The sequence below is a fragment of the Anoplopoma fimbria genome, chromosome 21 (assembly GCF_027596085.1).
Source record: "Anoplopoma fimbria isolate UVic2021 breed Golden Eagle Sablefish chromosome 21, Afim_UVic_2022, whole genome shotgun sequence".
Classification (NCBI taxonomy): Eukaryota; Metazoa; Chordata; class Actinopteri; order Perciformes; family Anoplopomatidae; genus Anoplopoma; species Anoplopoma fimbria.
In genome coordinates this window covers 1,321,548-1,334,589 of record NC_072469.1, presented here as the reverse complement: position 1 = coordinate 1,334,589, position 13,042 = coordinate 1,321,548, and the positions used below count along the sequence as shown (strand labels likewise).

The 13,042-nt window shown below is 40.4% G+C and overlaps 1 protein-coding gene across 1 annotated transcript in view; it reads right to left on the bottom strand.

Moving 5' to 3' along the window:
• The window catches only part of rreb1a (ras responsive element binding protein 1a), a 67,077-nt gene that overhangs the window by 16,049 nt on the left and 37,986 nt on the right, over positions 1-13,042 (bottom strand). Inside the window, 5 exon segments of the mRNA XM_054622526.1 lie at positions 9,545-9,708; positions 10,245-10,334; positions 11,488-11,557; positions 11,676-11,904; positions 11,992-12,081. Coding sequence (XP_054478501.1) covers positions 9,545-9,708; positions 10,245-10,334; positions 11,488-11,557; positions 11,676-11,904; positions 11,992-12,081 — 643 coding nt within the window.

The window sequence follows — 13,042 nt, the reverse complement described above, 5'->3', positions numbered from 1 at the left end:
ACGGAGAAGCATGAAGGGGGGGTCAACGCGAGAGAGAGAGAGACAGAGAGCAGAGTCTTCAGGGCCGTCAGAACCCGATCCGTTCCAGCTGCCCGATCCGTTCCACACATCCCTAAAATCTTTGGCTTTTTTTTATTTGCTTTGCGTTATAGTCGGTTGTGACTGAGAAAGACCGGACCTGGATCAGATCCTATGGACCTGGATCAGATCCTATGGACCTGGATCAGATCCTATGGACCGACAGAAACGGACTGTTTAATACTTTTTTTTTTTGGGCGGTCAATTTGAAATTTTGAGTTATGTCTGATCAATTCTATTTAGCCCTTCGGCAGTATTTAAGGGATTGGACAATCCCCCCCATAATTGATAAGGTTGGGCGAAAGAAAATAACCAGGGTGGCTTCAAACTACGTCCTGAAAGGTAAAGTCAGCCAGGTCACTGAAACATACACTAGAGGTCACCAGATACCGGCTAGAAATGCAGATTTACATTCTACTTTGCTTGTTAAACCTGTTTTTTCCTCTTTAAACAGACGATCAGTTATTCTATGTTGGCCCAAGCAGGAAGTACATGAGGCTGGTTGTCTCTTCCAATGAACAAAAGCAGGCAGTACTGGAACAGTGTCACAACAATGCTGGCACGGGGAACCACTATGGAGTGAGGGGAACCAGAGACAGAGTGGTTTCTGGGTATTACTGGTCCAGTCTAAAGGAAGATGTCACAGATTGGGTTAAGTGTTTTTCCATAGGATTGGATCGAAAGTCATGGCTTTCACACGTCTTATAAGTCTTGTCTTTTCAATGTGCATGACCTTTCATTTTGGTTTTAATAATCAGGTCAAATGTTGTCATCGCTGTCAACCTAACGACCAACTTAAAACAGTGCCACCAGTTCTGCATCCAATCAAGGTAGAGTCTGCTTCCTCAAACACAATTTCCATGAAAAGACTTAAGCAAGGTAACGTGCTAATAGTTCATAACTCCGAAGGTGAAAGAAGCGTGGGAAGTGGTTGGAATGGACCTTATTGGACCTCTACAGACGACGGCCAAAAACAACCAATACGTGTTCGTCATGACCGACCTGTACACAGGATGGGTTGTGGCAGAGGCTTTGCAAACCAAGTGTGCGAGTGAGGTGTCAGCGGCATTGATATCCAAACTGTATTTGTTTGGGATGGTTCGCAAAATTATTTCGGACCAAGGGAAAGAGTTTGTGAATAAGGTATGTGTTCAAAGTACAACGTTAAGACATTATAAGATAAGATAAACCTTTATTGATCCTCAGAGGGGAAATAAAGAGCATTTCACTTCCAACATATCCCTGAAATGCAGTTAAAAACTATGACTTCATGTAATGTCATTATGAGTTTGCTCATCCTGCATTGTTCCTGAGACTGACTGATACATGGTTTGATGAAATGTTATGTCTTCTTTAATTACTGACAGCTCAACAGCAGGATCTTTGAGGCGCTGAACATTAAACATGCAGTGTCTAGTGCATGCCGTCCCCAAGCCAATGGCCAAGTAAGTTTGTTATCGTCACATACATCAGTGTAGCTTTCATATTGTTTTTATTCTTGAATACTTTTATATTTTTTGGGACTTCTTTTATGTATAGGCTACATGTGTGCTCTGTGTGTATGTGTCTCAGTCTCATTTCATTTGATATTTTAATGGTGAAGGTCGAGCGCACAAACCAAAATCTAAAGCGTGCCCTCGGGAAGTACGTGAACGAGGAGCGTGACGATTGGGATCTGCATCTGCAGGCCATCGTATACGAGATCAACACTGCAAAGGAGGTGCTTTTTAAAAATGGAAACCAATTATTGATAACATATTTTAGTGGGATAGCTTTTTGTGGGTGACAAAAATATCACTGTTATAATCTTCATGCTGTTCCAAAACTTTCCTACACATTAGAGATCTACACAGTCCAGTCCGTACTGTCTGCTTTTTCACCGAAATCCCCGTCTCCCAGAGGTGATGAATGAGTGTCCCATGGGAGAAACCTTTGAAGTACAGGACCCGGAGGACAGGCTGGATGGGAGATTGAGTGTCATTAAAGCTCTAAATGAAAAGGTTGGTACTTTTGTAGACGACACCAGCAATTGCATGTGTTGCAGTACGCTAATGTGTATGTCCTGATCAGGATCAGCAGAAAAAAAGCTTCTCAGAAAGTAAACAACAGCGGGTCAGGCAGTGTTCCCCGGAGGCTGGGGATGAGGTGCTGATTGGTGAGAACCACAAAAAACGCAGAGTGGGAGAGACACTCCTAAACAGGCATCAAGGACCGTTTCCCCTTAACGCAACGGTGAGGAAGGGCGATGGCGAGCTCCAGACACTGAATGTGTCACGACTGAGGCCATCCCATCGGTTCAAAGGTTAATCACATTTATGTCATGGTGTTCTGTGGAGGTATATGTAATATTTAAGCAAGTCACACTATGAAACCACACTTTGTACTCCAAGGTCATGGCCAAACACAAGGGGGAAACTATGGGGACCATGACTACGCAGCAAGTCACCGGTTGACAGACCACCTGTATGCTGGCCACGGTCCACTATGGCTCCAAGAGTTGGGGCCTCTCCAGACGACACTAGTGAGTGCCAACTCCATAGAGCTTTAAGGACACAATGCATACTTGGTATACTTGGTACACTTTATTTCATCCTTAGCTGGACTATGTGCTGGATGAAGAATGTCCACCACAAGAGCTGATTGTGCAGGATGGCCCCATCTGTCTCACCAGGGAGGACTTTTGGAGCCTCGGCCTCAGTCAGAGCATGGAAGGCAATGCAAGTTGATATTTGCTACAGTTTGAAAGTTAGATTTTTTGTGCTACTTGTGATTTCGTTGGGTGGCTTAGAGCTTATTGAACTGAGTAATCCTTTTCATTCTGTACTTGTAGATTGGGAATGCTTGTTGCAGGATCATTGAGAAAGCTGCCCAGAGACATGTGTGTCAGACATACGTTCCCATACAATATACATTTTTGCTTTCATGTACTTTTGAATTGAGGCATTTTAAAATACTGCCTTAATGTAACAACTAGGGAATGGACGTCCACATCTTTGATTTGTGCACCGTTCCAACTTGGAAGATGGATGAGATCCGCTTGCCAGTGAGTACAATATCTTAATATGTTAACCAGCAAACTCAATAACAATATTAAAAATACAAGTTGTAGGAATTTATGGATGTCCGAACCTTATGTTTCCAGGAGCACATTGGTTCAAAAGATGCCATTGTGATCCCAGCATGGAGTAGGCAGCCTGGTGAACCGGGCCACTACATGCTCTGTGTACACTTTGTTATTTCAATTTTCTCACATATTTACATATACCAGTGATTGCCCATATATTAGTTTCTGTGAACATTATGACATTTGTCCTTTTCAGGTGTTATGGTTAGCGAAGAGAGAGGTCATTTTCCTGGACTCTATGCGGCCACATGGATTCGGTGATGAGGCCTACAGGACCACATTCAGGTTCAGACCAAACAGTGTGTTGCTTTTAAGGCACACAGCACATGAAAACATATGAAATATAGTTGCTGAACCTTAGATGTCAAATTGAGCCACTTTTCAGTTTAAGTATGTTTTCAATGAATATACATACTGTGATCACTAATAACATATTGTCCATTTTAAGATGGGAATCGATTTTGTTTGACTAGAAAAAGTCATCTTTGCACAAACTTTTCAGCGGCCAGACGCTTCAAGCTTAGTTAGTACACGTTTCTCTCTGATGTGACGATGTGACAGCCTTTAGAAACCCAGCTGTTCAGACTGCTGTCAGGCTTCAGCAAAAGCCTTGTTCTATGGCTCGTAGTAAAGGATATGTATTGTGTTTTCCAGACGACTTGCAGAAGTCATTTGTCCTGGGGACTGGACCGAAAAGACTGGCAAAGACTTTAGTGTAACTCTATTTCAGTCATTATTTAAATTCAATACACACCCTCATAGAATACTGCATCTATTTCACATTGTCCTAGAATAACTGTGACTTTCTTTGAAGGCATTTCCCCTCCAGGCAGCTGACTACAACTGCTGCGGGATCTTCATGCTCATGGTAAACATTTGCACACAATTTGTTTCTGTTTCTGTCTGAAGTCAGTGTGATAATTATCCGTCTCTCTACTTCACAGTACGCCCTCTGCATCTGCACCGGGGCTCCATTTCACTTCTCAGCAGTAAGTTGTAAATCATGTAGCTTAGGTTAACACAAAAATTGCATTTGCAGTTCACCAGTATTACATGTGTATTACAGAGCGACATGCCATTCATTCGCAAGTGGTGGTGTCTTCAGCTCATGGAGAGGTTCTCCATTGAAGGGTAGGAGAGCTTTCTAACAGGAAAACTTTGCTTCATGACGCTATACTGAGAGTTACATACTTTCATCTCTCAAAAGGCATGGGCGGCGCTTTGCCTTTTGGACAGAGGAGGCAAAGGCACTGATGGCTGGAGCACTAGAGCCTATTTTTAGGCTCCCCCCCCACACACATACCTGCAGCAGGTGACTGGAGGTACGGCCAACCGGGCAGGAATGAGTACGCACATGCGCGGAACGGATCGGGCAGCTGGAACGGATCGGGTACTGACAAGGGCCCAAACTGTACTGTGACCCCCTGAACCGACCAATCAGAGCGCAGGAAACACGCCGAGTCAGCAGAGACACAATCCTGCTGCGTGTGTGTGTGTGTGTGTGTGTGTGTGTTTGAGTCGACAACAGCTGCTCAACTCAACAGATCAGTGTACAAACACACACACACACAGTAGTTGTGTAGCAGTTACACAGTAGAAGTAACTAGTACTTGTTGTAGTAGGTGCACTGATAATAGTAGTAGTAGTAGTAGTAGTAAAAATACTACCAGTACTGCTACTTATACAGTTTTACTTGGCTGGTACAAAGAATATTATCTAAGAAGTAACTTCCCATCTGCAGAAAGCTCAAAAATCCTCACAGAAGTACTTTTGTAGTACTAGTAGTAGTAGTGGTATTTATACAAGCAGCCCTCCAACTTTGTAATATAAGTAGTAGTAGTAGTAGTAGTAGTAGTAGTAGTAGTAGTAGTAGTAGCACTTCAACAGTATTGCAATAGCTATACTGCAGCAGTACTGGTTCTAGTTGCAGTACTTATATTCATAATTCTACTCTCAGTTGTAGTAAAAGTAGCAGTGACAGCAGTACTGCTTGTAACAGTTGTACTAGTAGTAGTATTTTCATGACTAGGATGAGGTTTTGACCCCTGGAAAGTTACTCCACTCTTTTTGCATTTTGTATTTCACATGTGTACTTTAGTAATGCCCAGAACAAGTACTCCAGATCTGTAGTACAACCTGTGTGTTAATTCATTTGTGGTAAAATAATAATAAAATGACAATAAGGAGTATTCAGTATTTAGTAGAGAATATACTTGATGAAGTTGTGAAAACTACATCTGACACATAGCCCCTTTTATAGGACAGGTGATCCACTAGTACTGCAGTCCCCAGAGTTAACAGTAGTAGTACTAGTAGTAGTACTAGTAGTAGTACTAGCAGTAACACAGAGTACCACTGTGTACTCTGTCTGGCTGCCTGCAGTTCCTCTTCATCACCACAGAGGAGCTGTTGAGTCGCCGTCCTCTCTTCCTCTCAGCTCTGATCAGACGTGCAGGCGGCCTCAGACAGCCAATGGCTGCTCGGCACACCGCTGCCAGCCCATAATAGGCTAATGGGATGCATCACTGTGGCAACCGGGCCCAACGGCCTCACAACAGAGCGGTTGGGAGGCCGAGAGAGGATGACTCGTGATGCTGCTCTTCAGCGTCTCCTCTTCTTCCCCTCCGATTGTTTTCTCTCATGGAAAGTTTTAAAAAATGAATCATCTTCAGAGTTTTTTTAAGTTTTTTGTCGCCACGGAGACGATGTGATGATCAGTTCAGAGATGGAAATAGTTCAGATTTAACCTCAAACAGACCTACTTTTGTTTTTATCCTCACAAAAACTTTTAAATTAATAAAATATAAATTAATAAAATATACATTTATTAGAAAAATACTAATAAATTAATTTGTATCTATTTTTCTTATAATTAATGACAATCAAATGCTTTTTTTCTCCTATTTTTAGGAAATAAAACCCGACTGCTTTATAATGTTAAATTATTTAATTTTGTATTTGTACATTTTTTGATCATTTTCTTATAAAGCATTATTATTAAAAAAAAGTTTGATTTTAATCTGGACATTTTGGTACAAAAAAATATCTATTTTATATTTTATTTTATTAACATTTATAAATTATTATTATATTCAATTTAGAATTTCTAATAAAATTTATTTGATTATGTTATATTTTAATTTATTTGTTTGCCAATGTCTTTTTTATTTTACATTGAAAAGGAGTATGGTAATAATGTGTTTTATTATCTTTGAAATTTTTATTCTTATAATTATATTGTTTTCCTTTTTGTTTTGTTTGTATTTTTTTTTATTCTATTAATTTTTGGAAGTGTGATCTTTTAATGTGTTTTGACATCATGTTTGTTTATATGGAAAAGCTGTATAGCAATAAAAAAACTTTAGGTAATCATTTTGTTGTCTTTAAAAAATGCTTCACAATAAAAAAAAATATAAAATATTATTAACATCCCACTGAAATGAAAGGAATCCAAAATGTTTTCTATGTAAATTTCAGCTCATGTTTATTTATTGGATTATTTTTGTGTAATCTGTCATGTTGTGTTTTAACAAAGGGCCCCTTTGATGTTTATTTTTCTAAACTTTAAATAAAGTTGATGTTTGAATGGAAAAACCATCATCATCATCATCATCATCATCATCATCCTCCTCTCTCTTTGTCTGACGCCTACAGGACTTCAAACTAGTTTCCTGTTTCACGAACTCTCTGCTCCTTCAACACATTTTTATTCTGCAGCTGCTTCACAAGTTCTTTGAGTCTTTTTTTTATAATTTATGCTCCAAAGTTTTCATCTTAATTGGCAACAAAACATTTCAGATGTTTGCCATAAACCAGGATGAGAATTCAACACACGTGATTCTTTCCATCCATCTAACTCTCATCTCCTCCCTCTTTTCTCTCCGCCTCTTTGAAGACAGTCTAGTAGGAAAATGTGGCGTTTCACATTTCATGGGATGCTCTGCTCTGCTTCTCTTTTCCGCTCTACATCCAGTCGGCCTCCTCTGTTTTCCTACAGCAGCATGAGAAGAGAACTAAAACCAGAAGTAAAAAAGCGGCTCGACTGGTTTCTGTCTCTGGACTTTGCATTGTAAATGAGCACGGAACAAATAAATAAATGCTGCAGGGCTTCATCTGTTTTTATGAAACAGGATTGTGAGATAAGATCATATATTATAAACTAATAGTAATAAACTAATAACATTTATCAAAATTAAAATACATAAAAATACAAATAATAATTATTAAAAATGGTTTATCTCTTGTATTATAATTCAAAATAAGATAATATATGCTCAAATAATATCTAATCGAATCTATTAATTATAAAAATACTATTAATAATATCAATAATTATATGAACATTATTATTATATGCAAATATTATTATTACAACAATATTTAAATAAAACATTTAGATTCAATTCCATACTGATTGAATTTGCCATAAACATCTCTTACTGAGACGCTGTAGATTCTCCATTCACGTGCACTCTTATCATATTTATAATAACAACGTATGAAATGACAACGTGTCGGAATCCAGTACTTCACACACCAGAGCAACATCATTTATGAATATTCATCATGTAACTACAATATGAATGAGTCAGTCCTTCACAATAAAAGTAATAGATCAAAAAGAGATAAAAGTAAGGAAGTAAAATCTTAATATCTTAATTCTATTTTCCTCTGACTTTCCTCAAAATAATTGAGAGAAACGGCATCAACATGTAGAGATTAGTGTCTGTCTGTCGTCCTACAGTCATTCCTTCCTGCCCACACGTCCTCATTCCATCACAGAGACGGAGAGGAGACCGAAGACGCAACAAAACATCCGTCTGTCTGTCCAAACAGACAGCAAGACGCTGCAGGCTTCAATAAAACTTTTCTCAGTGAGGAATTATTCAATATTATACCATTCGAGGATGAACACAAGTCAGTTTCCCTCAAATAGAAGTTAAAAAGTAGTAAAAGTACATCATATAACTTGCAGTATTGGAGGTAAAACTTGCAAACACACATCTTTAAAAGTAATAAACTAAAAGATGCAAAAACAAAAGTTTCTGAGAGAATTCAACAAATGAAAACGTGTCTCAGAGCCGTTAACTGTTTTTTTAAAGTGTAGATATTCCAGATTAAATCATTAATGGAGGAGCAGAAGATCTGATGCCTGAAAACGTTTCACCGCTGCTTCAAACTGAAGTCGTCTCTGAAGTCGTCTCTGCTGATCTTTGTGGTATTTTTATCAGTTAATGTGTGAAAGGGGAAGTTTGTTCTTTAGCTTCTGAAAAAAAAGTCTAAAAAAGACAATATCTTTGTTATAAATGTATGTGAGTTTTGTACTTTGTCACAAATGTTCTCAAGTAAGGGAGCGTTTCATTTGATCACCTGTAAGAAGCGTCATCTCTTGTTGTGTTTGATTGCCTGACGCAGTTATAAACTGACTTTTTATCGGTTTTAAGACACATTTCTACAACCCCTTTTTAGATCTTGGTGTTTTTTTAACTCTATATTTTAAATGGATGAATGATTTTAGTCGTTGGTTCTAGAGTTATCAGAGAAACAAGCTGAGCTAGCGTTAGCACGTCTGCTCCTCTGATTACTGGTAGAAAAAGTAATGTTCTGTGTTTAAAAACATTTAAATCCATCACGCTTTTTTTTTTTCATTTTCATTTTCTCTTTGTCACTTTACCAACTTATCCTTTTAAAAAGAAAGTGATATATTGCCTCACTTTTGTCCTACATTTCTGTTGTTTCCACTCAGTTTGTTTGAGGTGAAATGTGTGTTTGAAGACGATGCTAGTTGAGGATCTATTCGCTTTTCAGTGGACGTTTGTGCTGGCTCTCTCCTCTGATTGGTTAAGATATGTCTGTATGATCATGTGATGTCATTAACCCCCAACAGAGGTTAATGAAGGTCACACATGGATTAATATATAGCAGAAAAACACACAAAGACACGCACACACATTCTGCTGCAGGGACCGTTTAGGCTGGTCTCCACTGATAAATGACTGGGCGTTGTTCTCTGTGTGTGTGTGTGTGTGTGTGTGTGTGTGTGTGTGTGTGTGTGTGTGTGTGTGTGTGTGAGATGGGGATGGATGGTTTAAAGTCATCTTCCCACTTCCTGTGTAACCCCCCCCCCCCACACACACACACACACACACACACACACACACTAAGGACCAGTTACTGCTCCCATCATGGTTGACTAGGGACGGGTTAAACGCTAACTTCCTGTGCCCCGAGGTCGTGTATGTGTGTGTGTGTGTGTGTGTGTGTGTGTGTGTGTGTGTGTGTGTGTGTGTGTGTGTGTGTGTGTGTGTGTGTGTGTGTGTGTGTGTGTGTGTGTGTGTGTACCTGTGCATGTTGCCGTTGGTGGTGAAGGTCTGTCCACAGACGTTACACTTGTAGGGTCTCTCCCCGCTGTGGACCAGCATGTGTCGGTCCAGCGACGAGGCCGAGCTCAGGCACTTCCCACAGATGCTGCAGGAATGATCCGTCGCTCCGGCGTCGGCGTTGTGCTGCAGAGAGGAGAGTACACCAACACTTACAACAAATAGTATAGTATAGTATAGTATTACTACGAGAAGGAGAGCTAGTAACGTTAGCTCTCAGCAGCACAGTCCTGCTTGGCTAACAGCAAACTTTAGGGGCTAAATAACAGAGCTAAGCTAACAGCTAATGTTAAATGCTCGATAACAGAGCTTACAGTTTACGTTAGCGTCTAAATAACAGAACTAGGAGCTACTAGATAATGGAGGTAAAAGCTAACTTTTTCAGCAACAAAGTAGAGCTAAAATGTAACGCTAACGGCTAAAGAAGGGATTTACAAGATAACATTAAAGGATAAATAAATAGATATTATATTATGAGCGGTTTAACTTTCTTTGTGTTCAAGTATTGGAATCTGTATCGTATTCATGGTGGTTATTTAACCAGTAAGTGTCCCGTCGGTGTCTTCTTCTTTGGTGATGTTGTGTAGTACTGTCGTCACTTATATTACTCTTTGTGACACCTCTATATCTGCAGTACTACTAGTAGTACTCTGAGTATTTACCTGTCTGATGTGCATGGTGAGCTGGTGCTGTGATTGACAGTCCTTGTCACAAAGCGGACAAATAAAAGCTGAGCTTTCTTCTTTGGTGTCCTGGAAAAAAAAAAATACAAACATTTAGACGTTGAGCTGAGAAACACAGACAGGAAGTAAGACATTAATAAGAGACGGACCAGACAGGAAGTCAGACGGACACATTTGTTGACAATAAAGTTTGACCTGAAGATGAAAACCATCTGAGTCAATGAGTCTCTCAGGTCTGCAAACACACACACACACACACACACACACACACACACACACACACACACACACACACACACACACACACACACACACACACACACACACACACACACACACACACACACACACACACACACACAGGGAAGCGGCACTTCCCTTTTTCCTGTTTCAGCCACAGGAAATGATGATGCAGCATGGAATGCCGCAATGCATGATGGGAGATGTGAGAGGAGAAATGTACCACAATGATGTGGCAATAAAGAAGAGAGGAGGAGCGGAAACAAGGAAAGAGGAGAAGAAAAAGGTGACAGGACAGGAGAGGAAACAAAGAGAGGAGAAGAAACGAGGAGAGGAGGAGAGTAAAGGTGATATTGAGAGGGAACAAGAACATAGGAAACGAGTAGACAAGATGAGAGGAGACAAGGAGAGGAGGAGACAAAGGAAAGAGGAGCGTAAACAAGGACAGGAGAACAGAGACATGAAGAGGGAGAGGAAACAAGGACAAAAAGAGAAAACAAAGAGAGGAGAGCAGACGAGATGAGACAAGAAGAGGAGACAAGGAGAGGTAACAAGGAAAGAAGAGGAGGCCAGAGGAGATAGGTAACAAGGAAAGGAAGACAAAAGATGAGGAGGAGAGAAGATGAGGAGAGGATGGGAAACAAGAAGTGAGGAGAGGAAACATGATATGAGAGGAGGAACAAAGAAGGAGAGGAGACAAGAACAAGGAAGGGAAAGGGAACAAGGAGAGGAGACAAGAAGAAGGGAGAGGAGAGGATACAAGGAGAGGAGAGCATTGAGTCTTGAGGGTTTGGTTTGTTTTGAATCAGAATAAAAGAAGAAGATGATGATGATGAAGAGCATGAGACTGAACAGATGAGGAAGAGTGTTGTGTGTGTGTGTGTGTTTTGAATCAGTGTGTGTGATGAAGAGCATGAGACTGAACAGATGAGGAAGAGTGTTTGTGTGTGTGTGTGTGTGTGTGTGTGTGTGTGTTTTGTACCTGTGTGCGTCGTGCGTTCCTGCTGGGCGGGGCTCTCATGGCCGCCGTGAGCGACTTTGTGGGGGAGGGGCTTTGAGTTAGAGAAGAAGAGGAAAGTGTCGGTCATCGTCATGGCAACACCACTGTCACTTCATTCATCAAACAGCGGTATGTCCCTTTAAATCATCGGTATGTAAATGACCGGTTACCTGGGCGACGGCCCGACGGAGGAGTTGGCCGAGGTGACTCCACTCTCTCCTTCCCCGTCTCCTCCGCCTCCGTTGATGGTCCCCGCCGCTGACATCACCGCTGACATCATGGCGTTGATGGAGGACAGGTCTCCTCCTCCTTCTGCTCCCATGATCCCGCCTCCTCCTCGGTCTCCGTTCTGTAGCTTCTCTCCTCCGTTCGACGCCTCCTCCATCACTCCGTTGATCGCTACATCGTGAAATATAAGCGTTTTTATTAACGTATTTTCTTCGCGTGCTTAAATGCGTCGTATTCTGAAGGAGGTCGGGTTCGTACCTTTGAGGTTATTGTGCGTTTTCTCCTCCGTCAGCGGCGACTCCTCCTTTATCTCCTCTCGCCGCTCCTCGGTGCAGTTTGCCATGACTGCTGAAATAAGAACAAACAAAACAAACTTTAATTCATAACAGAACGACTTTTGTTTTTCAGCGTATTAGTGTCAACAAACGTGAAGATGAGAGACAGTGGAGGCCGGCGGCCGTGACCTTTGACCTTTAAGAGAAGAGCAGCAGGTTTGGCTCAACTCGGACTGGACCAGAGGGACAAAATGAAACGTTTACAATCCACCTGTTTAAACTAAACGTCGACCAGAGACACCGAGAGGAGACGTATGGGAAAGAGGAGGAGAAGGAGGAGAGGGAGGAGAAGAAGAAGAAGAAGAAACAGAAGAAGATGATGAAGAAGAAGAAGAAAAAGAAGAAGAAACAGAAGAAGAAGAAGAAGAAGAAAAAGATGAAAGAAGAAGAAGAAAAAAAGAAGAAAAAGAAGAAAAAGATGAAGAAGATGAAGAAGAAGAAACAGAAGAAGAAAAGAAGAAGAAGAAGAAGAAGAAGAAAAAGAATGAAGAAGAAGAAGAAGAAGAAGAAGAAGAAGAGGATGAAGAAGAAGAAGAAAAAGAAGAAAAAAGAAGAAGAGGATGAAGAAGAAGAAGAAGAAAAAGAAGAAAAAGAAGAAGAGGATGAAGAAGAAGAAAAAAAGAAGAAAAAGAAGAAGAAGAGGATGAAGAAGAAGAAAAAGAAGAAGAAGAAGATGAAGAAGAAGAAGAAGAAGAAGAAGAAGAAGAAAAGAGAAGAAGAAAAGAAGAAGAAAGAATGAAGAAGAAGAAGAAGAAGAAGAAGAAGAAAAAGAAAAGAAGGAGAAAAAGAAAAGAAGAAGAAGAAGAAGAAGAAGAAGAAGAAGAAGAAGAAAAAGAAGAAGAAGAATGAAGAAGAAGAAGAAGAAGAAGAAGAAGAAGAAGAAGAAGAAGAAGAAGAAGAAGAAGAAGAAGAAAAAAATAAGAAGAAGAAGAAGGAGAAGAAGAAAAAGGAGAGGTAATTACTGTTTCCTGTTT